The following is a 27,985-nucleotide window of genomic DNA, read 5'->3' on the forward strand; positions in this document are numbered from 1 at the left end:
CAAGAATTGTGTACAGATCTTTGCAACATGGGGCCGTGCATTATCATGCTGAAACATGAGGTGATGGCGGCAGATGAATGGTACCACAATGAGCCTCAGGATCTCGTCACGGTATCTCTGTGCGTTCATTTTCTGTAACTTGTGCCTGCCCATACCATAATCCCACCGCCACCATGGGGCACTCTGTTCACAATGTTGACATCAGCAAAATGCTAGCCCACACAACGCCTGGTAGTTGAAACTGGGATTCATCCACGAAGTGGCCATCGAAGGTGAGCATTTGCCCACTGAAGTCGGTAGTTTGGTGCAGAAATTCTTAGGTTGTGCAAACCCACAGTTTTATCAGCTGTAATGGTGGCTCGTCTCAGACCATCCCACAGGTGAAAAAGCCGGATGTGGAGGTCCTGGGCTGGCATGGTTACACGTGGTCTACAGTTGTGAGGCCGATTGGACGTACTTTCAAATTCTCTAAAATGATTTGAGGTGGCTTACGGTAGAGAAATTAACATGAAATATTCTGGCAACAGCTCTGGTGGCCTTTCCTGCAGTCAGCATGCCAATTGCATGCTCCCTCAAAATTGAGAGATCTGTGGCGTTGTGATAAAACTGCTCATTTTAGAGTGGCCTTTTATTGTTCTTAGCACAAGGTGCACCTGTGTAATGATCGTGCTGTTTAATCACAGATTTCCCTCATTAACAAAATAATCTCCCCCAAATTAGGAGTTAAGTTTTCCATCACCACCACACACAGTTTGTGCTTAGTTATTTCCTATTTCCTGCTGTTTAATCAGCTTCTTGATATGTCACACCTGTCTGGTGGATGGATTATCATGGAAAAGGATAAATGCTCACTAACAGGGATGAAAAATGTTTGCACAAAATTTGAGAGAAATAAGCTTTTTGTGCGTTTGGAAATTTTTGACAATCTTTTATTTCAGTTCATGAAACATGGGACCAAAACTTCACATGTTGCATTTATATTGCTGTTCAGTATAGAACTACACAACTTTCTATCTATAGGATAAATGCAAGTACACAACAGCTGTTATGATATGAGTGATTTGTATCAAATCTATTGCCCCTGAGCAAGAACGTGCTACATTCTTTTCTGAAGTGAGCCTAAACATAGACACATAAATAAAGTAGTGATATAACCCACACAAACATTCACTGCCATGTACCCATTTAAAACAAATGTCCATAAACAATCATGAGAACCATTGAGGTAAGTCTCTGTGACAACATCTTGGACGTTCTCCTGTTTACATGGGAATGGAACGCATGGACACATTGTGTACTATGAGTGTCCAGAACGTATTCCGGGAAGGAATCCCCTCCCCTCCCAGACAGGCTGCAGTGACCGTCTCCAACTTGACCAGTACACACATCTGGTGTGAGGCTTTAATCTATTTTCTAATTCTGTACCAACTCAGGGATTTGAATTATTTTTGTTTTTCCTTCCCAGTCCTCCTTTTGGCTTCTGTTGCTCCTCCAGTCTGAAATGCAAGTAAGGAACTTTTACTTTAGGAGTTACATTGAGGAAAGGTTTGATGGGAAAATATTTTACCTTTTTCTCATCAGGAATCTTTTTCCTAACTTGCCCTCTGGGTTCAGACATTTTTTCTTACCATTCTTCATTGTGGCACTACAAAGAAAATATAAATATATTTTTAGTCTCACTTCCATACTATCTGAGTGTAAATAGAATTATTTGTAATACTCACATAATTTCTGTCTTTGCACAGAAGACAGAATTTGGGTACACCTCTAACTTCTGGATGCGTTTTATCCTAACAGACTGTATTAGTTTTCCCCTGCATAGACATTTCTCAGATCTTCCACCTATTGATTTGAAAGAACAACAGATAAGATATAGTCCTATTACAACAAAAACTAAAGGTATTTGTTATTACTAGCTTTCAACATCTCAATATGCTATTCACTTATCAAGTTATCCATATCGACACTGAAAAATGTGCCCATGGTACATATTAAATAACATAATGGTAAGAATTTATTCAATGAACACATGAAAAATAACATGGGAGATATACAAATGTCCTCTACTTACCAGGGAATTGAGCAAATCCAGCTCCGAAGACTGTTACACAAAGCAGGATCAAAGTTGCTGTCCTCATGTTTGTTTGAAGTGTGTGCTACTGCTGAGAGCAGGTCAGATGTATTTATATAAGTGGCTAGTGGTTTCACTTTCCATTTTAAGAACAAATAATCACCTCTACAATGACAGGATAGTACCACAATCAGTTTTCTTCCACATCCTGCAGGGAAATCCCCAGCAATAGCAACATTTCCCTTTAAAAAATGTCAGCTCTGTGGCTGTTCAGTTAATTTCCATTGATTGAAGCAGTCAGAAAGAGGGGATGAAGCAGTTTATGCCAACAACAAATCTAAACATGTTCAACCCAATGCTGCAAAACATGGTTACACAGAGCTAGGGTTTTCAAACCTCTTCTCAGGGACTCCCAGCCATTCCATATATTTGAACTACCCCGCTCTAGCACAAGTGATTCAACTTGTCATCAAGCCCTGGGGCTACAATACAATTGTGAAACATCTGTGGGTCCAAGAGGAGAGGTTTGAAAACCACTGTTGGATTCTGGCTTGAAATATATTTATTAATGTTACCATACTAGAACTTATTGATTACTTTACATGTATAAGGAATGTTAGGAGTCAAGAGGAACTTATCAGAACTCAGGATAAGACCCAGATGCAGACAGGTAGAGTCACAGATGTTTATTGACCCAAACAGGAGGCAGGCAGAAGACAGGTCAAATGCAGGCAGAGGGCCATAATCCAGGGCAGCGTCAATAAGGTACAGAACAGCAGGCATGCTCGGGGACAGGACAGGCAGAAGTTCGTAAATGGGTCAGAGTCAGACAGGTACAGAACGGCTGGCAGGTACAGAATGGCAGGCAGGCTCGGGGTCAGGGCAGGCAGAATGGTCAGAACCGAGGAAACTAGGAAACAAAACTTGAGAAAGCAGGGAGACAGGAAAACACGCTGGTAAGACCTGACAAGACCAGACGAACTGGCAACCGACAAACAGAGAACACAGGTATAAATACACTGAGGATAAGGAGGAAGATGTGTGACACCTGGAGGGTGGTGGAGACATGCACAAAGACTGGTGAAACAGATCAGGGTGTGACAGAACTATATGTGTGGAAAGTTACTGATTGAGAAAGGGGAAGTGCACAAAGTTGATATTCTGTTCAAATATGTTATTATTGAATATGAATGTTCCTAAGGAGGGAGGCAAAGGGCAACAGTCTAGTATCAGTTCTTGATAAGACAGACCAGTTGCTGAGGAATCAGGATCATGAGGGATGTGGAATTCAACTCGAGATAAGGTCAACAGATGAAGAGAGAAGACATTGCTGGTAGGGGGGCCACAGAGACCCACCCCGAAGTCCATCCGATTATAGTCCTCATACACAAACATTTCCACACCTATGAGGGTCCTAGATTTAGGCAGGGCCATGACAATACCAGTAAGAGGAACCTACAGTGTTACGGACTAACAGAGAATAAGGTCTATCTTAGACATACAAGGAGATAACTATGCCTTGTCGGAAGATATAAATATGTGCTTGTATGTTGTCTTTGCAGCTGAATGACCCAGTGGGTGAATAAACTTGGTTTGAGTTTTACTCTGTTCAGAACCTAACACCACAGACAGAGCACTTGATTCAGTAATACATATTTGTTCTATTATTGCCATCTCAATCTTGATTGTACACTGCACCACTGAAACATCTTTACATAATCCCACCCCACAGAATTCTCAAAAGGTTATGTCTCATCCATACCATTTCTATGGCTGTTATGGGCAATGTCAAGAGCTGATCAAAAACAGTGGTACTGAATGCTTGCACTAACTTAAAAACTTCACAGAAACGTGCTTAATTTGTGTCTTCATTTAAAATCCAGGTAGAATAAATTTAAAAAGGTCAAATTGGGAATGGTGAAGTACATTGCAATTACACACTTCACACTGTTAGGTTCAAATTTTTCAGAGTAAATAACTCACGGACACTAGAGAAGCTTAACCAAGTTTAATTCTTCCCAAAGGGTCGACACATCTGTATTCAGACAAAGACATGTTTTCCACCACTACAAATATATATACTCCACTTTAGACACTCCTCCTTCTCTCCACTCCTTACATCTTATGGTTCCACAGGAAGAGGGTAATAGGATAATAAACCAGAATTTCTCCTTTCGGGGGATCTGACCTGACCTCATCCCCTCATTCGCCTTATCCACAGATGTCCATATGCTTACCCTATAGCAATCCTGACTTCCTCCCGTCCACCCAACACATTCTAAAGCCATCTGTCTTTCTACAGAGAACCATTAACTTCTGCCACTCCTTTACAGTTGAAGTCGGAAGTTTACATACATTAAAACTCATAAAAAATCGTTTTTCAACCCCTCTACAAATTTCTTGCTAACAAACTATATTTTGGCAAGTCGGTTAGGACATCTACTTTGTGCATGACACAAGTCATTTTTACAACAATTCTTTACAGACAGATTATTTCACTTATAATTCACTGTATCATAATTCCAGTGGGTCAGAAGTTTACATACACTAAGTTGACATTAAACAGCTTGGAAAATTCCAGAAAATTATGTCATGGCTTTAGAAGCTTCTGATAGGCTAATTGACATAATTTGAGTCAATTGGAGGTGTACCTGTGGATGTATTTCAAGGCCTACCTTCAGAATCAGTGCCTTTTTGCTTGACATCATGGGAAAATCAAAATAAATCAGCCAAAACCTCAGAACAAAAATTGTAGACCTCCACAAATCTGGTTCATCCTTAGGAGCAATTTACAAATGCCTGAAGGTACCACGTTTATCTGTACAAACAATAGTACGCAAGTATAAACACCATGGGACCACGCAGCCGTCATACCGCTCAGGAAGAAGACGCGTTCTGTCTGCTAGAGATGAGCGTACTTTGGTGCGAAAAGTGCAAATCAATCCAAGAACAACAGCAAAGGACCTTGTGAAGATGCTGGAGGAAACCGGTACAAAAGTATCTATATCCACAGTAAAACAAGTCCTATATCGACATAACCTGAAAGGCCGCTCAGCAAGGAAGAAGCCACTGCTCCAAAACCGCCATAAAAAAGCCAGACTACGGTTTGCAACTGCACATGGGGACAAAGATCGTACTTTTTGGAGAATTGTCATCTGGTCTGATGAAACAAAAATAGAACTGTTTGGCCATAATGACCATTGTTACGTTTGGAGGAAAAAGGGGGATGCTTGCAAGCCAAAGAACACCATCCCAACCGTGAAGCACGGGGGTGGCAACATCATATTATGGGGGTGCTTGGCTGCAGGAGGAACTGGTGCTCTTCACAAAATAGATGGCATCGTGAGGAGGGAAAATTATGTGGATATATTGAAGCAACATCTCAAGATATCAGTCAGGTAGTTAAAGCTTGGTCGCAAATGGGTCTTCCAAATGGACAATGACCCTAAGCATACTTCCAAAGTTGTGGCAAAATGGGATAAGGATAACAAAGTCCTGACCTCAATCCCATAGAAAAGTTGTGGGCAGAATTGAAAAACCGTGTGCGAACAAGGAGGCCTACAAACCTGACTCAGTTACACCAGCTCTGTCAGGAGGAATTGGCCAAAATTCACCCAACTAATTGTGGGAAGCTTGTGGAAGGCTACCTGAAACATTTGACCCAAGTTAAACAATTTAAAGGCAATGCTAGTAAATACTAATTGAGTGTATGTAAACTTCTGACCCACTGGGAATGTGATGAAAGAATTAAAGGCTGAAATAAATCATTCTCTCTACTATTATTATGACATTTGACATTTTTAAAATAAAGTGGTGATCCTACCTGACCTAAGACAGGGAATTTTTACTAGGATTAAATGTCAGGAATTGTGAAAAACTGAGTTTAATGTATTTGGCTAAGGTGTGTATAAACTTCCGACGTCAACTGTATATACTATGCTTCTGCGTATAACAATATTCAAAGATTACCCCCGAATCCAACAACATTTATCAAATGTGCAGCTAAGATTGTTAAAGAGTTCATGGATGGCTAATGTAATACTGAAGAAACGGAGAAGACAACTTTAACCAACAGCACATTTATTGAAGTGAACCCAAAGTGCGTCTAGGACGAGCTGGAGGCAGCCACTGCAGCACGCCTGGGCTTGGGGGTGGTCCCTTCCCGGAATCCATTCCTGAAAACGATGGGAAAAGAAAATAAGACATCTGTACATTACATAGAAGACTCAAATAGTAACCTTATTGCTCACCTAAGCTATATGGGAACTTTTCATTCAGTCACTAAGAGTCTTTACCAGGTTGTGGTGTTATTTGTACCCAGCCCTGTGGAAGTCTGTTGGATGTATGTACAGTACTGCTGAACAAAGTAAGTAATAGATGGCAATAAGCAAACATAGCAGAATAAATTGTTTTATATGGAACCTAGGTCACAACTGAGGCGGAGTGAAGCTCGCCTCAGTAAAACATTTTAATCACTGAACTAATTTGTTCAGACATTTATTTTGTGTCAAACTAATTTCAGCTAGCATTATTTCCAAGCAACAGCTTTAACGGAGCACAGGCTGATAGTGTCTTATTGGGCTACGCAACCACACTCAGGAGCAGAGAGTGATTCACATATAGCAGAGTAGTGTTGCAAGATCTACTGAAACTTCTGTACTTTTTCGATACTAGAACATGAAAAACGGTTCGGTACTAGAATTTGTTACTTTCGGTACTTCTTTCAAATGTGTCTCACATCATAAGGATTGAGAGGATCAAGTCTGTCTAGATATTTGTCTGAATGTTCTGAAGGGAGCAGTAGTAAGCTAGCCAGGCTACTTGCACATGCAGCGGACAAAGTGCAAGCTACTTAAGAAGCAAGTGAAAGCCCATAATGACAATAAAAAACAGAAATATCACATTTACATAAGTATTCAGACCCTTTACTCAGTACTTTGTTGAATCACCTTTGGCAGCGATTACAGCCTTGAGTCTAATTGTGTATGACGCTACAAGCTTTGGACACCTGTATTTGGGTTGTTTCTCCCATTCTTCTCTGTAGATCCTCTCAAGCTCTGTCAGGTTGGATGGGGTGCACAGCTATTTTCAGGTTTCTCCAGAGATGTTCGATCGGGTTCAGGCTCTGTCTGGGCCTGGCTCTGGCTGGGTCAATCAAGGACATTCAGAGACTTGTCCCGAAGCCACTCCTGCATTGTCTTGGCTGTGTGCTTAGGGTCGTTGTCCTGTTGGTGAAGGTGAACCTTCACCCCAATTTGAGGTCCTGAGCGCTCTGGACCAGGTTTTTATTAAGGATCTCTCTGTACTTTGCTCTGTTCATCTTCTCCTCAATCCTGACTAGTCTCCCAGTCCCTGTGCCTGAAAAACATCCCCACAGCATGATGCTTCCACCACCATGCTTCACCGTAGGTGTAACCGATGTGAAATGGCTAGTTAGTTAGCGGTGGTGCGTGCTAATAGCATTTCAATCAGTGACGTCACTCGCTCTGAGACTTGAAGTAGGGTTTCCCCTTGCATTGCAAGGGCCGCGGCTTTTGTGGCGCGATGGGTAACGATGCTTTGCGGGGTGTCAGTTGTTGATGTGTGCAAGGGTCCCTGGTTTGAGCCCGGGTTGGGGCGAAGAGAGGGACGGAACCTACACTGTTACATAGAGATGGTGCCAGGTTTCATGTACTGCCCAAAACTATGGGGATCACCAGGGAGCCTGTCCTGCCAGTTTTGCTTTTGTTATAGAGGCATTTCCCATTTCTTAGAAATCTCATGTCTGAGAGTAAGAATGTGTGGCGGGAGAAAGTTACTACTGTTTTTCTGTCCAACATGATTCATGCCTAGCCAGTGGCTGGTTTTGTGCTGTCGCCCCCTGACTTCATATGCCTCTGAAGGCAGCGGTTTGATCCCTGGTCTTGCACTCATTTTCTGTGCTATATCATCTGTCCCTCTCATACATGTTTAAGAACAACTGATCTAGGGGCCCTCTCAGCAGACTTGGGGATGATGTTCAGTCCCCATATTATTATTTGTATTCATTCCCCCCCCCCCCCCCCCCATATTACCAATGGGGACACCTGGGAATTTCCCAGAGGGGTAATACCACTGAGACCATCCTTGAAGGTTCATGATTTTAGAATTGTGTCAGACAAGAGGAAAGGGTATTTTCAAGTCAAGATTTGGAGTGCTTTCTTTCCTCAGTCCAGCATTTCTTAAAATATGGGTCGAGACCCAAAGTCGGTCGCGGACCTGTTAATGGTGGGTCGCGACGTGTCAGAGTAAAGTATAATTATTTCATTCATTACCTGCTATTGATCTGGCCAAGTGCGGTCTCTGCTCAGTTTGGCAGCTGCGCAAGTGTGAGAGGTAGATTCCCCTGTCATTCGCAGTTTACCGGATATTTCTCTGCAGTTTTCTTGAAGATCTCTCCGTGACACACGCGATGCACCGCTGTCGTTCAGCAGTAGATGACACACTGTCAGCCACTGACTTGTCATTCCCACTCGCCATCACTCACCGCTGTCATCAAACGGAGTCATGCTAGCCACAAGTTCTGACTGAGCTCAATTGTCATGAAACCCATATACAGCGATGAGTTTCTCTCTCTTTCATACAAACTTATAACGAGGAGCGCCCACGATGTGTTTTGTGTGTGGAAGTGCTTATTAATGAGTCTCGCATAACGAACAAATTAATAAAACGACACGTCCTGACCAAACATCCACAGCATGATGGTAAAACCAGGAAGTTCTTTCAGAACAGGGCAGAATTCTTCAGGAAACAGTGCCTCGACAGTGGAAAAGTCAGCTAGCAAGGCATTGTTGTCATTTTATAACAGATGATAAGCAGAAATAAGGGAGTACTAACTAACTCTCATAGTATATGTGAGTTTCGCTTTCAAAAAATCCCATGTCCTTGTACACAGATAATAGCTAACATTCGCCAAAGCAAGCTAGCTACTGATTGTGCAACCCAGTAACAGAACAGATGAAGATTAAAAATGATCAGGCTTACTGTATATCTTACTGTATAAATTATTGTTGAAAACTAGTCTAGGTTGGAACTGTTGCTGTTAAAATACAATAATAATTGTTATTCTTAACTGGAATAAACTGATTGACGCAAGATGCATTTTTGAGGCAAACACACACAGTTCTGGGTTGCTCATCTACAACAGGAAGCGGTCTCCTGCCTGACTGAGAAAGCAGTAGATGTTCTGGTCCAGTTTGGCACCACATACCTATGCGAGTCAGGGTTCTCAACTCTGACCTACTTAAAAAACAAGTACAGAAACAGTTTCAAGGCTGAGCATGATCTCAGCGTTGCATTGTCAGAAACAGAGCTCAGAATAGACATGCTCTCAATAGGACTGTGTGTGTGTGTTTTCTGGTCTACATCTGTGTGACGTGATCAATCAGTTTATTTCAGTTCAGAATGAAAATTATTTATTGTATTTTAACAGCAACAGTTCCAACCTAGACAGATATGCAAGAGTGTTTTTAATGGGCGAATAAACATGAATAGATATTTATATGGATATTTAAAGTCATTGTCATTTGCTTTTTTCTTTATTGCATTTGTTTTAGGCATAAGGGCAATGAAATGAACCAATGTTTATGTATAGTTGCATATTTTCCTAAGCTTGTGTCCCAAGAAAACACAGAATATCTTATTTGGGTCCCAGGCGGAATATGTTTAAGAACCCTTGCTATAGTCCAATGACGAAGTGTGATATATTCTGACCTGAGGATGTGACCGAGGACTGTCTGTCCCAGTCTCACAAGGTCACAGAGTTCCCTTGTTAATAAAAAAAAAACTCCCCCAAGTCAGGGGTTAAGTTATCCATCGAAAACAGAAATCAAAACGCCGCACACTTCTGCTCATGCTCCCAGGTGATATTTATAACAACATGGATGCCTGAAGAAGACCTAAGGGTCGAAAGGTTGTTGTAAATAAATATAATCTGGGAGCATGAGCAGTAGCGTGCAGCGTTTTCCTTTCTGTTTTCCATGAGTTTGTCTACAACTCCAGCAGCTGCGGAAAGTACCTGGATGTGCATATGTTCTTCAGCTTTTGCTAAGTTATACATCACCACCGCACACAGCTTGTGCTTAGTTATTTCCTGTTTATGATCCAGATTGCACTATGCCTAAAACAGTTGCATTCAGAGTATTGATAACAGTTGTACCAATAACAATCACACTTTGGAATGTAGTTAAACTTTAAGAAGATCCTCTGTGTGTTCTGGTGGTGCACGTAACATGTACAGATTTTTATGACAAATCAAACTTTGAAATCCAACTTCAACAGCAGTTGAAACAAGTATATTAATGAGATGGTTTTCTTCATAATAATTATGTATCAGTAGATCAAAAAATTAGTCACTTGATTGATTAAATTAATAATTAGGTGGTTGTAATTCTTAGAATTGTTTTAAAGTGTCAACCGATTAAATACATTCCCTGCATATGCACAAGTGTAAAAATATATACAGAATAACAAAAAAAATAAACCAAAAAATATATACTGAACCAAAATAAACGCAGCATGCAACAATTTCAAAGATTTTACTGTTAAAGTTCCTATAAGGAAATCAGTCAATTGAAATAAATAAATTAGGCCCTAATCTATGGATTTCAAATGACTGGGAATACAGATATGCATATTTTGGTCACAGATACCTTTAAAAAAATGTAGGGGCATGGATCAGAAAACCAGTCAGTATCTGGTGTTACCACCATTTGCCGCATGAAGCGCGACACATCTTCACATAGAGTTGATCAGGCTGTTGATTGTGGCCCGTGGAATGTTGTCCCACTCATCTTTAACGGCTGTGCGAAGTTGCTCGATATTGGCGAGAACTGGAAAACGCGGTTGTAAACGTCAACCCAGAGCATCCCAAACATGCTCAATGGGTGACCTGTCTGGTGAGTATGCAGGCCATGAAAGAACTGGAAAATTTTCAGCTTCCAGGAATTGCGTACAGATCTTTGCAACATGGGGCAGTGCATTATCATGCTGAAACATGAGTGGATGGCAGCGGATGAATGGTGCAGTTGGCTTTCATTCACAAAAGTGATTCATTTGTAACAAATCTATTGCCCCAGAGCAAGAGTGTGCTACATTATTTTCTGAAGTGAGGCTAAATGTAAGGGGTGCGTACTGGCGGCAGAGAAGTCAGACGCAGGAGAGCAAAAACTGTGTTTCCAAACGGCGCAGTTTAATGACAAAAAACCCACCGGAAAACAGAACAATCAAGTAATGTGTACATAACCCGACGCACACCAGAACAGACGTGCACAAGCACTTACAACAAACAATCACCGACAAGGACATGAGGGGGAACAGAGGGTTAAATACACAACATGTAATTGATGGGATCGGAACCAGGTGTGATGGAAGACAAGACAAAACCAAAGGAAAATAAAAAGAGGATCAGCGATGGCTAGAAGGTTGGTGACTTCGAACGCCGCCCGAACAAGGAGAGGGACCAACTTCGGCGGAAGTCGTGACACTAAACATAGACACATAAATAAAGTAGTGATATAACCCACACAAACATTCACTGCCATGTACCCATTTAAAACAAATGTCCATAAACAATCATGAGAACCATTGAGGTAAGTCTCTGTGACAACATCTTGGACGTTCTCCTGTTTACATGGGAATGGAACGCATGGACACATTGTGTACTATGAGTGTCCAGAACGTATTCCGGGAAGGAATCCCCTCCCCTCCCAGACAGGCTGCAGTGACCGTCTCCAACTTGACCAGTACACACTTCTGGTGTGAGGCTTTAATCTATTTTCTAATTCTGTACCAACTCAGGGATTTGAATTATTTTTGTTTTTCCTTCCCAGTCCTCCTTTTGGCTTCTGTTGCTCCTCCAGTCTGAAATGCAAGTACGGAAATTTTACTTTAGGAGTTACATTGAGGAAAGGTTTGATGGGAAAATATTTTACCTTTTTCTCATCAGGAACCTTTTTCCTAGTTTGCCCTCTGGGTTCATACATTTTTTTTTCCATTCTTCATTGTGGCACTACAAAGAAACAAAAAATATTTGTAATCTCACTTCCACACAATCTAATTGTAAATAGAATTATTTGTAATACTCACATAACTTCTGCCTTTGCACAGAAGACAGAATTTGGGTACACCTCTAACTTCTGGATGCGTTTTATCCTCACAGACTGCATTAGTTTTCCCCTGCATAGATAGTTCTCAGATCTTCCACCTATTGATTTGAAGGAACAGCAGATAAGATATAGTCCTATTACAACAAAAACTAAAGGTAATTGTTATTACTAGCTTTCAACATCTGAATATGCTATTCACTTATCAAGTTATCCATGTCGATACTGCAAAATGTGCTTTTTGTACATACTAAATAACATAATGGTAATCATTTATCCAATGAACACATGAAAAATAAAATGGGAGATATATAAAAGCCCTCTTACAATTGAAGAAGCCTACTTACCAGGGGAGTGAGCAAATTCAGCTCCGAAGACTGACACAAAGCAGGATCAAAGTTGCTGTCTTCATGTTTGTTTGAAGTGTGTGCTACTTCTGAGAGCAGGCCAGTTGCCTTTATAAACTCAGCAAAAAAAGAAACGTCCCTTTTTCAGGATCCTGTCTTTCAAAGATAATTCGTAAAAATCCAAATAACTTCACAGATCTTCATTGTAAAAGGTTTAAACACTTTTTCCCATGCTTGTTCAATGAACCATAAACAATTTATGAACATGCACCTGTGGAACGGTTGTTAAGACACTAACAGCTTACAGACGGTAGGCAATTAAGGTGACAGTTATGACAACTTAGGACACTAAAGAGGCCTTTCTACTGACTCTGAAAAACACCAAAAGAAAGATGCCCAGGGTCCCTGCTCATCTGCGTGAACATGCCTTAGGCATGGAGACTGCAGATGTGGCCAGGGCAATACATTGCAATGTCCATACTGTGATACGCCTAAGACAGCGCTACAGGGAGACAGGACAGACAACTGATCATCCTCGCAGTGGCAGACCACGTGTAACAACACCTGCACAGGATTGGTAAATCCGAACATCACACCTGCGGGACAGGTACAGGATGGCAACAACAACTGCCCGAGTTACACCAGGAACGCACAATCCCTCTATCAGTGCTCAGACTGTCCGCAATAGGCTGAGAGAGGCTGGACTGAGGGCTTGTAGGCCTGTTGTAAGGCAGGTCCTCACTAGACATCACCGGCAACAACATCGCCTATGGGCAGAAACCCACCGTCGCTGGACCAGACAGGACTGGCAAAAAGTGCTCTTCACTGACGAGTCGTGGTTCTCTCACCAGGGGTGATGGTCGGATTCGCGGTTATCGTCGAAGGAATGAGCGTCACACCGAGGCCTGTACTCTGGAGCGGGATCGATTTGGAGGTGGAGGGTCCGTCATGGTCTGGGGCGGTGTGTCACAGCATCATCGGACTGAGCTTGTTGTCATTGCAGGTAGTCTCAACACTCTGCGTTACAGGGAAGACATCCTCCTCCCTCATGTGGTACCCTTCCTGCAGGCTCATCCTGACATGACCCTCCAGCATGACAATGCCACCAGCCATACTGCTCGTTCTGTGCGTGATTTCCTGCAAGACAGGAATGTCAGTGGTCTGCCATGGCCAGCGAAGAGCCCGGATCTCAATCCCATTGAGCACATCTGGGACTTGTTGGATCAGAGGGTGAGGGCTAGGGTCATTCCCCCAGAAATGTCCGGGAACTTACCTTGGTGGAAGAGTGGGCTAACATCTCACAGCAAGAACTGTAAAATCTGGTGCAGTCCATGAGATGCACTGCAGTACTTAATGCAGCTGGTGGCCACACCAGATACTGACTGTTACTTTTGATTTTGACTCCCCTTTGTTCCGGGACACATTATTCCATTTCTGTTAGTCACATGTCTGTGGAACTTGTTCAGTTTATTTCTCAGTTGTTGAATCTTATGTTCGTACAAATATTTACGCATGTTAAGTTTGCTCAAAATGAACAGTTGACAGTGAGAGGACATTTATTTTTTGCTGAGTTCATGAGTGGCTAGTGGTTTTACTTTCCATTTCAAGTTCAACTCGTGATGGGATAGTACCACAATTAGTTCTTCCAAATCCTGCAGGGAAATCCCCAGCAACAGCAACATTTCCTTTTCAAAAATAATGTCAGCTTTCTTCATGTTAAAATACTATAACTTATTGATTAATTACATGTATAAGGAATGTTAGGGGTCAAGGGGAACTAGGTGTGTGGAAAAGTATTGATTGAGAAAAGGGGAAGTGCACAAAGTTGATATCTGTCAAATATGTTATTGTTGAATATGTATGTTCCTGAGGGAGGCAAAGGGCAACAGTCTAGTATCAGTTCTTGATAAGACAGACCAGTTGCTGAGGAATCAGGACCATGAGGGATGTGGAATTCAACTCGAGATAAGGTCAGATGGAGAAGACATTGCTGGGAGGGGGGCCACAGAGACCCACCCCAAAGTTAATCAGATTATAGACCTCACACATTTCCACACCTTTGAGGGTCCTTGATTTAGGCAGGGCCATGACAATACCAGTAAGAGGAACCTAGTGTTACGGACTAACAGAGAATAAGGTCCATCTTAAACATGCAAGAAGATTACTACGCCTTGTCGGAAGATATAAATATGTGCTTGTATGTTGTCTTTGCAGCTGTATGACCCAGTGGGTGAATAAACTTGGTTTGAGTTTTACTCTGTTCAGAACCTAACACCACGGACAGAGCACTTGATTCAGTAATACATATTTGTTCTATTATTGCCGTCTCAATCTTGATTGTACACTGCACCACTGAAACATCTTTACATAACCTTTTGAGAATTCTGTGGGGTGGAATTATGTCTCATCCATACCATTTCTATGGTTGTTATGGGCAATGTCAAGTGCTGATCAAAAACAGTGGTACTGAATGCTTGCACTAACTTAAAATCTTGACAGAAACACACTTAATGTCTCTTCATTTAAAATCCAGGTAGAATAAATAACAAGATTCAATTGGGAATTGTTAACTCCACTACAATTACACTTATCAAATATGCAGCTAAGATTGTTAAAGAGTTCATGGATGGTTAATGTAATACTGAAGAAACGGAGAAGACAACTTTAACCAACAACACATTTATTGAAGTGAACCCAAAGTGCGTCTAGGACGAGCTGGAGGCAGCCACTGCAGCACGCCTGGGCTTGGGGGTGGTCCCTTCCCGGAATCCATTCCTGAAAACGATAGGAAAATAAAACAAGATATCTGTACATTACATAGAAGACTCAAATAGTAACCTTATTGCTCACCTAAGCTATATGGGAACTTTTCATTCAGTCACTAAGAGTCTTTACCAGGTTGTGGTGTTATTTGTACCCAGCCCTGTGGAAGTCTGTTGGATGTATGTACAGTACTGCTGAACAAAGTAAGTAATAGATGGCAATAAGCAAACATAGCAGAATAAATTGTTTTATATGGACCTTAGTTCACAACTGATGGCGGATTGAAGCTTGCCTCAGTAAAGTGATTTAACTTTCTTTTACTAAGACATTTATTTTGTGTCAAACTAATTTCCGCAAGCATTATTTCCAAGCAACAGCTTTAACGGAGCACAGGCTGATAGTGTCTTATTGGGCTACACAACCACACTCAGGAGCAGAGAGTGATTCACATATAGCAGAGTAGTGTTGCACGATCTACTGAAACTTCTGTACCTTTTCGATACTAGAACATGAAAAACGGTTCAGTACTAGAATTTGTTACTTTCGGTACTTCTTTGAAATGTGTCTCACATCATAAGGATTGAGAGGATCAAGTCTGTCTAGATATGTCTGAATGTTCAAGGGGGCAGTAGTAAGCTAGCCAGGCTACTTGCACATACAGCTGACAAAGTGCAGGCTACTTAAGAAGCAAGCGAGAGAAAAAAATGCATGGCTTCTAACAAAAACATACCTCCATGCCAGCAGTTTGTTGACAAAACTCGGGAATACTTTGCTCATATTAAATAGTTTCCCCCCCACTCAATACCCCATAGCGACAAAAATAGCACATAAATTACAAAAAACAGAAATAGTATCATAGTCCTTTAGGTGCCTTTTGGCAAACTCCAAGTGGGCTGTCACGTGCCTTTTACTGAGGAGTGGCGTCCATCTGGCCACCATAAAAGGCCTGATTGGTGGAGTGCTGCAGAGATGGATGTCCTTCTGGAAGGTTCTCCCATCTCCACAGAGGAACTCCAGAGCTCTGTCAGAGTGACCATCAGGCTCTTGAACACCTCACCTCCCTGACCAAGGCCCTTCTCCCCTGATTGCTCCAAACTTCTTCCATTTAAGAATGATGGAGCCCATTGTGTTCTTGGGGACGCTCAATGCTGCAGAAATGTTTTGGTACCCTTACCCAGATCTGTTCCTCGACACAATCCTGTCTCGGAGCTCTACGGACAATTCCTTCGACCTCATTGCTTGGTTTTAGCTCTGACATGCACAGCCAACTGTGGGACCTTATATAGACAGGTTTGTGCCTTTCCAAATCATGTGCAATCAATTCAATTTACCACAGTTGGACTCCAATCAAGTTGTAGAAACATCCAAGGATTATCAATGGAAACAGGATGCACCAGAGCTCAATTTAGAGTATCATAGCAAAAGGTCTGAATACCTTTGTAAATAAGGTATTTCTTGTTTTAATTTTAATACATTTGCAAAAAAATTAAACCTGTTTTCAGTTTGTCATTATATGTAGATTGCTGAGGATTTTGTATTTATTTAACCCATTTTATAAGGCTGTAATGTAACAAAATGTGGAAAAAGTCAAGGGGTCTGAATACTTTCCGAAGGCACTTTATATTCAGCATGACATTCATGTGAGCGTTATATAATAGGATTATAACCAAAAAGTAATTGGAGTTGCACTCATAACTTAGCTATGACAGCAATATATTTAGACTGCCAGCCAGCAACCCTGGGTGGAGCATTGTACCCTGGGAGTTGAAATGCACTCTGGGAATCGTAGTACGCTGTGTTAAATCCATTGTATTTCTATGGTGTGACGACTATTGCAATAAAGAAGCTTCAGAAATGAACTTATAAAAACAATACATTAAATGATTTAGCTGTAATTAATAAGCATAGGTCAACCGGATATTATGGCTGTAGATGAACAAATTAACCGTGTATCAAATTACATTATTAATCAGTTTAGACATAACAGTAAAATTATTTTGAATGCTCCGAGTCTCAGATATGGTTTTGCATAAGGAAAATGTAAGTTATTCTGTTATTTAATAGGGAGTTTTATTTTTTGAAAGAAATTAAATATAGAACAGAAGAGGTTCTATTTGTTATTTTATTTGTTCTACCAGTTATCAACATATTGCGCAAACAATGTGAAGCCCAGTGGTTGTTTTGTGACTAGTTAACTCTTTTTGCCATGGTATCAAGTATCGTGATACTAAACCTGGTATCGAAGTAAAAAAATTCTGGTACCGTGACAACACTACAGCAGAGCATCAACCACCACAAATGTACTCTTATTTTAAAATGACCTGCATGCCCTTCACATTTGATTAACTCAGGCCCATCAGACCCAGTCCTGCAGGCTTACATTTTTCCCTGGCACTAATGTTACTGATTGGCTGGAGTGCACCATAGTCGCCACCTTCAGTGGGCAAGAAACAGGAGAAAACGCTTTGAAAAGGGGAGAGCGTCCTACCTGAACTTCATTTTCAGATGCAAAACATTTTGCCACGTGCCCTACCAAACAACCCTGTCTTTTCAAGGGCAAAAACCAGCAGGACTGTATAGCTTGGCTTTACACTGTGCTCACCTGAATCTGCGGTAGACAACCCTCAGATGTCTCAGGCGGCCGGTCCCAGTGGTGTTCCTCCTCTTGGCCTTAGCGCTCCAGTTGTCTACAGAAAGAGACGACAGGTCAATACACAACGGGAAACTGCAGAAAGAAATTTCACAAAGCAGGATCAATGGTTATCATCAGCGAACATTCCTAAATATCCTTAACTTAATTAGCAGATCCTTGACAAAAGAGCATCATTGCATTAGAGGAAACCAAGACTTCAGTGCAGGCCTGGTTTTAGCGATACATGTTAGTCGCGTAAGGGACAATTATAGCATTTTAGTAAACCCTAACCCTTTCCCCAACCTTAACCTAATTCTCCTAGCTTGCCACACGTTTTTTTTCCAGACCGCATATGTACAGCTGAAGTCGGAAGTTTACATTCATTTAGGTTGGAATCACTAAAACTCGTTTTTCAACCACTCCACAAATTACTTGTTAACAAACTATAGTTTTGGCAAGTCGGTTAGGACATCTACTTTGTGCATGACACAAGTCATTTTTCCAACAATTGTTTATAGACAGATTATTTCACTTAATCACAATTCCAGTGGGTCAGAAGTTTACATACACTAAGTTCACTGTGCTTTTAAACAGCTTGGAAAATTCCAGAAAATGATGTCATGGCTTTAGAAGCTTCTGATAGGCTAATTGACATCATTTGAGTCAATTGGAGATGTACCTGTGGATGTATTTCAAGGCCTACGTTCAAGCTCAGTGATACTTTGCTTGACATCATGGAAAAATCAAAAGAAATCAGCCAAGACCTCAGAAAAAAAAAAAAAGTGGAGACCTCCACAAGTCTGGTCCATCATTGGGAGCAATTTCCAATTGCCTGAAGGTACCACGTTCATCTGTACAAACAATAGTACGCAAGTATAAACACCATGGGACCAAGCAGCCATCATACCGCTCAGGAAGGAGACGCGTTCTGTCTCCTAGAGATGAACGTACTTTGGTGCGAAAAGTGCAAATCAATCCCAGAACAGCAAAGGACCCTGTGAAGATGCTGGAGGAAACAGGTACAAAAGTATCTATACCCACAGTAAAACGAGTCCAATATCAACATAACCTTAAAGGCCGCTCAGCAAGGAAGAAGCCACTGCTCCAAAACCACCATAAAAAAGCCAGTCTACAGTTTGCAACTGCACATGGGGACAAAGATCGTAGTATTTGGAGAAACGTTCTCTGGTCTGATGAAACAAAAATAGAACTGTTTGGCCATAATGACCATCGTTATGTTTGGGGGAAAAAGAGGGAGGCTTGCAAGCTGAAGAATACCATCCCAACCGTGAAGCACGGGGGTGGCAGCATCATGTTGTGGGGGTGCTTTGCTGCAGGAGGGACTGGTGCCCTTCACAAAATAGATGGCATTATGAGGATGGAAAAGTACGTGGATATATTGAAGCAACATCAAGACATCAGTCAGGAAGTTAAAGCTTGGTCGCAAATGGGTCTTCCAAATGGACAATGACCCCAACCATACTTCCAAAGTTGTGGCAAAATGGCTTAAGGACAACAAAGGCAAGGTATTGGAGTGGCCATCACAAAGCCCCGACCTCAATCCTATAGAAAATGTGTGGGCACAACTGAAAAAGAATGTGCGAACAAGGAGGCCTAGAAACCTGACTCAGTTACACCAGCTCTGTCAGGAGGAATGGGCCAAAATTCACCCAACTTATTGTAGGAAGCTTGTGGAAGGCTCCCCGAAACTTTTGACCCAAGTTAAACAATTTAAAGGCAATGCTACCAAATACTAATTGAGTGTATGTAAACTTCTGACCCACTGGGAAAGTGATGAAAGAAATAAATGCTGAAATAAATCACTCTACTATTATTCTGACATTTCACATTCTTAAAATAAAGTGGTGATCCCAACTGACCTAAGACAGTGTTACTGTCAAGTTCAACACAAGAAAAACTATATATTTGGGCTACACTGCACATTATTACATTGTACACTTTCTGCCTGTGGACAACTGTTCTACAATGTGCCAGCTGAGCATGATACCCTTTGTTGGCATAATTGATCTCTTTCAGGCAGAGTACACCTCGCATACCCCTTTTTATCCACCTTATTGAAAAAGTGAGAAATAGGGAAAGTGTTTAGTGTTCCTTTCACATCTAGTGGCATCCAGCTTAAGCCAGGTCCAGCTCCAGCTACACTTGTTAAAAAAAAAAAATTCACCACATACTGTAGAAGGAAAACATTAGTTCACAGATAGTAGTTAGTTAGCTAGTTAACATTTCACACAGATTGCCAGGGTCCAGTAAGCAACAAACGCGCTACGCGACTCCTTGCCGTTCAAGTTATAACGTTACCAGTTAATACTACAGCCAATGGGTTAGATTACTAACGTTAGCTCATCTGATGTTAACGTTAGCTAGCTAGCCTTAGCTGTCTGACTTTATTAGCCAGCTAATTTTCACACCATAAACTCAATTATTTGATCAGTTGGCTAAAGTTGGTCAACATTTCTCTGGTTAGCTAACGGAAAATTCGATCCAGCTAGCAAGATACTTAACCATGGTAACAGTACTTGTTCCACCATACTTTCTCCCTCACCTCAAACTTTCCAAATGCTAGTTGTTTTCCGGTTACACCTCTTCGTTATCGTTCAGGGGACACGCTGCTGTTAGTTAACTGGCAAACTTATGGATACAAACTGATCTTTCCACTCTCCCACTGTCTTTCCAGAGCGCTCGCTGATGATGTAACTAGCAAATTGGTTGTCTCGTCTCTGAGTCGCGTGCTGCATTCTGTTATGTGAATGATTGGCTGAACCACAGACTGTCTGCAATAGGCTAAGAGAGGCTGGACTGAGGGCTTGTAGGCCTGTTGTAAGGCAGGCAGGTCCTCACTGGCAACAACGTCGCCTATGGGCACAAACCCACTGTCGCTGGACCAGACAGGACTGGCAAAAAGTGCTCTTCACTGATGAGTCGCGGTTCTCTCACCAGGGGCGATGGTCGGATTCGCGTTTATCGTTGAAGGAATGAGCGTTACACCGAGGCCTGTACTCTGGAGCGGGATTGATTTTGGAGGTGGAGGGTCCGTCATGGTCTGGGGCGGTGTGTCACAGCATCATCGGACTGAGCTTGTTGTCATTGCAGGCAATCTCAACGCTGTGTGTTACAGGGAAGACATCCTCCTCCCTCATGTGGTACCCTTCCTGCAGGCTCATGCTGACATGACCCTCCAGCATGACAATGCCACCAGCCATACTGCTCGTTCTGTGCGTGATTTCCTGCAAGACAGGACTGTCAGTGGTCTGCCATGGCCAGCGAAGAGCCCGGATCTCAATCCCATTGAGCACGTCTGGGACCTGCTGGATCGGAGGGTGAGGGCTAGGGCCATTACCCCCAGAAATGTCCGGGAACTTGCAGGTGCCTTGGTGGACGAGTGGGGTAACATCTCACAGCAAGAACTAGCAAATCTGGTGCAGTCCATGAGGAGGAGATGCACTGCAGTACATAATGCAGCTGGTGACCACACCAGATACTGACTGTTACTTTTTATTTTGACCCCCCCCCCCTTTTGTTCAGGGACACATTATTCAATTTCTGTTAGTCATATGTCTGCGGAACTTGCTCAGTTTATTTCTCAGTTGTTGAATCTTGTTATATTCATATAAATATTTACACATGTTAAGTTTGCTGAAAATAAACGCAGTTGACAGTGAGAGGACGTTTCTTTTTTTGCTGAGTTTAACTATTAAGTTGGGTCCAGCCCAAAGCTTGCACTAATGAACTTTCAACATTGTATAAAATATTCTGGGCCCTCAGAGTTTCAGGCTATTTATGCAAGGGATAAGAAGCAGTGCCGACTTGGGCAGGAGCTCACAGGAGCTGAGTACCGGCACCTCAAATGTTCTACTGCTTGAGCTCCTGTTCCTCGTATTGAATATTAGCTCAGAAGTATTTTGGAGCTCCTGTACCAAAATATAAACAGTACCAGCACCCAAAATGAGTACCGGAACCTATTTCTGTCCAAGTCAAGCATTGATAAGAAGTATGACGTTTCCACTGGATCAGAGCATGACATTTTTCGATTTCGCGCAGAGTGGTAAGCTGGAAAGACATAACTCGGAAATGGAATGAAATAAATCAAAACTTGTTGCATTGCAGCATAGGTTGTGCACTCTTCAGATAATGTGTCCACTCAGACAATGAGAAAGGGGAACATTTGGGAGGAGCATGCTATGTGGTACAAGAGCTCAATTTGGCCTCTGCATGCCAATGGAGCCTTCGCTTTCACATCACACCCTCCAGCCTCTGACTACATTTTCAGATCAAGCTTAAATTGGCTTTTAGTCTAGGCCTCCGGAATGGATAAGTTCACTGAGATGGGCGCAAATAAATAAATAAACACACACACACACCTGCTTGACTAAAACAATCTTGGTCGACCAACAGCCCAATGACCAAACAATCGACCAATTGGGGTCAGCCCTACCAAATGGCAACATTTATACGCCTACATTGTCGCGCAGGTCAGGTAGCCTAGGCCTAGTTCTATGCATAATCAGCAGAAGCAGGTCAGGTAGCCTAGGCCTAGTTCTATGCATAATCAGCAGAAGCAGGTCAGGTAGCCTAGGCCTAGTTCTATGCATAATCAGCAGAAGCAGGTCAGGTAGCCTAGGCCTAGTTCTATGCATAATCAGCAGAAGCAGGTCAGGTAGCCTAGGCCTAGTTCTATGCATAATCAAGTGCGTGTCCTTACTCAAGATTGACAGGAGTGCTCCAAAACAAAAGACAATGAATAAATTGGATGGATTATCTTAGCAAAGGAGAAATGCTCACTAACAGGGATGTAAACAAATTTGTGCACAAAACTTGAGAGAAATTATTTATGCGTATGGCATATTTCTGGGATCGTTTATTTCAGCTCATGAAACATGGGACCAACAATTTACATGTTGCGTTTATATTTTTGTTCAGTGTATTATTTCTCACTATAAAAATAAACCAAATATAAAGTATGGAGAAAGGATAAATGGACACACACACACACACACACACACACACACACACACACACACACACACACACACACACACACACACACACACACACACACACACACACACACACACATAAACACATTTAAACAAGATCTTTGAAAATTAACAAATCACCGTAATAATAGCCAGACATTCGGGAGAATCAAATTCCAAAAATGACGCATTCAGGAGTATTTTTGTCATGGCATGCAGCCTCCATTGACTTTGTTATGTTCGAATCACCCAGATAGCATAAGCCACTGTGATACACACCCTGGGTCAACAGATGTGGGAACAAAACAAATCTTTGCCTAATTTGTCATCCAATGTGCATGCATGGAGAGTTGGGGCTCTTGTCTCAGTCACAAAGTAAGAATCACTGAAATTCATATGTTCAGACATTTGTATTGAAAACATCATTGACAAGATACTGGGTAATAAACATGAACTGACTCATGCGGCACTGTCAAACATTCAAAAACAAGTCAACAAGGCAAGCAGTAAAGCAAACAAAGTGAAAAACAACGCAGCAACAAACCTCAGTATTCAATATTGAGACAGAATACCCACAGGTCTGTGACATCTTGGTGATAATATAGTAGTGATGTGCCATTTGTAAACCATTTATTCTTTGTGAACGACTTTACTGACAGGATTAATACTCGCCTCTCAGGCTCAGCAGACAAACTGTATCATGTGCTCATGGAAAAATAGATCACGCATAAAAACGCATGTTTAGAACTGATAATTGATTGCATGGAGAAAGAATGAATGCTATTAATTGATTATTGAATGTTAGATGACACAGCTTGGTAAAACCAGAACATGCCTCTGCTCAACACTTGAACATGATAATGAAACGTTGGGTCTCCCTGTCAAGCGGAGGACCTTCAGTCAAGAGCTGTTCACAATCGGACACAACTAGACCTTGTTTCAAAGCTATCAATAAATCATCGTATTTGTATTAGTAGCCTCAAAGCACAGTAATAAGTCTCAGTCACAAATGACTGCGACAATAAGCCCTATGGAGCCTATGGAGAACGAGAGGTGTGTAGAATCATGATTCTTTCGAGTTTTTAGTTCATTGTTCGCCGTTACGGGTCCTGCATGCTCTGGGCATTACTGAATCAAATGAACGAAATTAGTTGAAAGATTCGATCTTTTGCCTGAACGAGTTGAAATGATCTGGAGTCAGTAAAAAGTACCGAACATCCCATCACTACAATACAGCAGTTTCAATGAATGGATAAACTGAACTATCGATCTCAAGGAAATGGCATGGGCACTTACAACTTCTCTTGCGCTTCTCGGGGTAGCCACACTTCCCGCAGGACGACTTCTGCAGATGGTAAGCCTTAGAACCGCAGCGACGGCATAGAGCATGAGTCTTATTACGCCGCTTTCCGAAGGACGATGTCCCCTTCGTCTGAAACACACAAGGACCAACATTTAGCCAAATTGATCATTGTCATTCGGTGTGAATGCATGGAGAGGTTGGGATCTTGTCTCAGTCAATAAGTAAGAATCACTGAAATTCATATGTTCAGACATTTGTATTGAAAACATCATTGACAAGACAATGGCCCATGGATAATTCATTGGAGAGAATTAGTTATTTGTTGTTCATCTGATTGCATGCTTAGGTAATTAAGCTGCACTACTAACGTTTCTATCCAACTTCCTGGTAACTTCGCTAGTTAGCGGTAACGTTAGCTAGTTAGACAAGTGGCATAATAGACTAACACTTCCAACTAGCAACATTTCACCAAAACAACTCATAACTAGTTGATTAGAGGGAATTTGCTACACAAAGAAAGGCGAGGATGTTGTGGTTTGTAAAATGGCTTATTTACCTTGAGCAAACTAGCAAGCTAACCCCAAAACACACAAAAATAGACCAATGCCTCCATTGCTAGATAACGTTAGTTAGCCAAGTTGTTTACCGGTTTTTCTACACCATCTAACGTTTCACCAAAAACAATATCAGTGAGAACACATTATCATTGATTATAAGTCGTAAACCACTACGACTTCTTGAAAAATAAAAGGATAAATAAATAGATGTTGTAAGATCCATCTGACACATTTTTTCACTAACCATTTTCTTACTGTGGGTGGGTGGAAAGAGACCGGAAAAGGCCTTGGTGTTGCGGTAAATCAGAACCGAGGTTGTTCCGGTGTAACAGTAAAATAAGCCCCCTTAATTAGGATAAGCATTTCACTCCATGAGTGGCCTACTAAGTTGCCCGCTACCAACTAAGAGTGTAAACATTCATTTATGTACTTAAGGTAAAACTGACCAATTTTTTGTTTTATTTATGACTGGCAGGGCCTGTTTGAATACTTTAAAATGCATAATTCATTCTCTGCGTTCACCCATCAAATCATGTTGGCTCAGTGATTACTCCAAGGAATGGAAGGATATGATTGAAAAAGTATTCTATCTTGGCTACTTCCATAGCTTGCTTCTGAAATGGATATGAATACACAGGTTTCTTCCTTAGCCTATCAAGATAAGGCATCCACAACATTTCAATGAGTCTATACAAGGCCTAGGCCTACTACATGAACACCATAAAATATATGCTTTCAAAGACTTTACATTTAACATTTACATTTAAGTCATTTAGCAGACGCTCTTATCCAGAGCGACTTACAAATTGGTGGATTCACCTTATGATATCCAGTGGAACAACCACTTTACAATAGTGCATCTTTACACAGGTGGAGTTGCATCCAAGACACTCAATTTCAATGTGTCAATCAGTCATATTTTTTTATTTAACTAGGCATGTCAGTCAAGAACAAATTCTTATTTACAATGACGGCCTACACCGGCCAAACCCAGACGACGCTGGACCAATTGTGCGCCGCCCTATGGGACTCCCAATCACTGCCGGTTGTGATACAGCCTGGATTCAAACCAGGTTGTCTGTAGTGACCCTTCTACCACTGAGATGCAGTGCCTTAGACCGCTGCTCCACTCGGGAGCCCAGGCATACTATTAACATCTGCTACATTGGCTGCATTTACAGAGGCAGCACAATTCTGATCTTTTTGTCATTAACTGGTCTTTTGACCAATCAGATCGCGGGAGCTCAGTCATACTATTATCATCTGCTACATTGGCTGCATTTACAGAGGCAGCACAATTCTGATCTTTTTGTCATGAACTGGTCTTTTGACCAATCAGATCAGCTCTGAAAAGGTCTGATGTGAAAAGATCTGATGTGATTGGTCAAAAGACCAATTAGTGGGAAAAGATCAGATTTAGGCTGCCTGTGTTGTAGGCAATGACGGCATTGCTTTTGAGTGTAATATTATTTTTAGCCACAAGATGTTAACATTCAGCTGCTGGTGGCTAAGGGACAATAATCTAAAGCAGCGTCATGTCCTGTCTGTTTTCCTTCATCTGAAACCAACTTCATTAAATAACTGTGCAGTTTAAGCTCGTTCCCGCTTGGTAGCCGACATATTGCTATTCCCAGATTTGTAAAGAGGAAGGAGTGAGGACAAGGACAGGAATCCACTTTAGACAAATTGAGACGGACTCGCTGAATGAGGATGTGATGTGGACTATCAGTTGACTTTATTTCGTCTATTCAAGTTTTTCATTCGCAAAAAAATGATTTAATATTTCTAACTTTTATACATTGTATACATATGAAGGGCCGCAGGTAGTCTAGTGGTTAAGAGCGTTGGGCCAGTAATCAAAAAGGTCACTGGTTTGAATCCCCGAGCCATCTTGGTGTAAAATCTGCTGATGTGCCCTTGAGCAAGGCACTTAGCCCTAATTGTTCCAGGGTTGCCGTCAATAATGACTGATCCCTGGCCGTGACCCCACTCTCAGGGGGAGTTGGGAATTGCAAAAAACACATTTCCATTTCACACTTGTACATGCAGTGAAAAAGGACACATATAAGCACCTCTATTTGACATTATGTTCCCCAGAGAATAAACAGAATAAACTTGTATCCTGGAATGCCCAGTGAAGTCAAAATTCTGTTTTCCTGTTTTGTATTGTACAACAGCTAATGAAACACTGTAAAAGTGTGATTTTTTTATCAGTGTTATTTCCTGATAGTTGCTGGTTGAAAATACAATTTACACAGGACCTTCTAATCAACAGACTTTGCCTGAGTGGACTTTTGGTTTGCCTGGTGACATCCAGTGGTGTGGGGGCTGTGCTTTGGCAAATGGGTGGGGTTATATCCTACCTGTTTGGCCCTGTCCGGGGGTTTCGTCGGATGGGGCCACCGTGTCCCCTGACCCCTCCTGTCTCAGCCTCCAGTATTTATGCTGCAGTAGTTTATGTGTCGGGGGGCTAGGGTCAGTCTGTCACATCTGGAGTATTTCTCTTGTCTTTTCCGGTGTCCTGTGTGAATTTAAATATGCTCTCTCTAATTCTCTCTCTCTTTCTCTCTTTCTTTCTTTCTCTCTCTCGGAGGACCTGAGCCCTAGGACCATGCCTCAGGACTACCTGGCTTGATGACTCCTTCCTGTCCCCAGTTCACCTGGCCGTGCTGCTGCTCCAGTTCCAACTGTTCTGCCTGCGGCTATGGAACCCTGACCTGTTCACCAGACGTGCTACCTGTCCCAGTTCTGCTGTCCCAGACCTGCTGGAACCCTGACCTGTTCACCGGACGTGCTACCTGTCCCAGACCTGCTGTTTTCAACTCTCTAGAGACAGCAGGAGTGGTAGAGATACTCTCAAAGATCGGCTATGAAAAAGCCAACTGACACTTACTCTTGTGTTACTGACTTGTTGCACCCTCGACAATTACTGTGATTATTATTATTTGACCATGCTGGTCATTTATGAACATTTGAACATCTTGGCCATGTTCTGTTATAATCTCCACCCGGCACAGCCAGAAGAGGACTGGCCACCCCTCATAGCCTGGTTCCTCTTTAGGTTTCTTCCTAGGTTTTGGCCTTTCTAGGGAGTTTTTCCTAGCCACCGTGCTTCTACACCTGCATTGCTTGCTGTTTGGGGTTTTAGGCTGGGTTTCTGTACAGCACTTTGAGATATCAGCCGATGTAAGAAGGGC

The 27,985-nt window shown here is 41.9% G+C and overlaps 2 protein-coding genes and 2 non-coding genes across 4 annotated transcripts; all 4 read right to left on the bottom strand.

The window, feature by feature from the left end:
- Nucleotides 1–904: 904 nt before the first annotated feature.
- cxl10 (C-X-C motif chemokine 10) lies at nt 905–2,158 on the bottom strand. Its single transcript, NM_001141028.1, is given in 3 exon segments — nt 905–1,645; nt 1,725–1,842; nt 2,072–2,158. Coding segments are annotated over 3 exon segments (267 nt in total). The 5' UTR covers nt 2,139–2,158; the 3' UTR covers nt 905–1,563.
- A 13,044-nt stretch (nt 2,159–15,202) lies between these two features.
- LOC106562921 (large ribosomal subunit protein eL37) lies at nt 15,203–25,123 on the bottom strand. The gene is made up of 4 exons (XM_014128023.3): nt 25,033–25,123; nt 24,225–24,360; nt 17,905–17,989; nt 15,203–15,314 (listed from the first exon to the last, which is right to left on the bottom strand). Exons 1-4 carry the CDS (start codon nt 25,033–25,035, stop codon nt 15,245–15,247), a joined length of 294 nt encoding a protein of 97 aa, XP_013983498.1. The 5' UTR covers nt 25,036–25,123; the 3' UTR covers nt 15,203–15,244.
- Nucleotides 23,285–23,363, bottom strand: LOC123725283 (small nucleolar RNA SNORD72). Its single transcript, XR_006757784.1, has one exon. It is a non-coding gene; the product is annotated as a small nucleolar RNA SNORD72 (small nucleolar RNA).
- Nucleotides 24,434–24,512, bottom strand: LOC123725282 (small nucleolar RNA SNORD72). The gene has a single exon (XR_006757783.1). It is a non-coding gene; the product is annotated as a small nucleolar RNA SNORD72 (small nucleolar RNA).
- Nucleotides 25,124–27,985: the final 2,862 nt, after the last annotated feature.

The sequence above is a fragment of the Salmo salar genome, chromosome 11, assembly GCF_965601325.2.
Source record: "Salmo salar chromosome 11, fSalSal1, whole genome shotgun sequence".
NCBI lineage: Eukaryota > Metazoa > Chordata > Actinopteri > Salmoniformes > Salmonidae > Salmo > Salmo salar.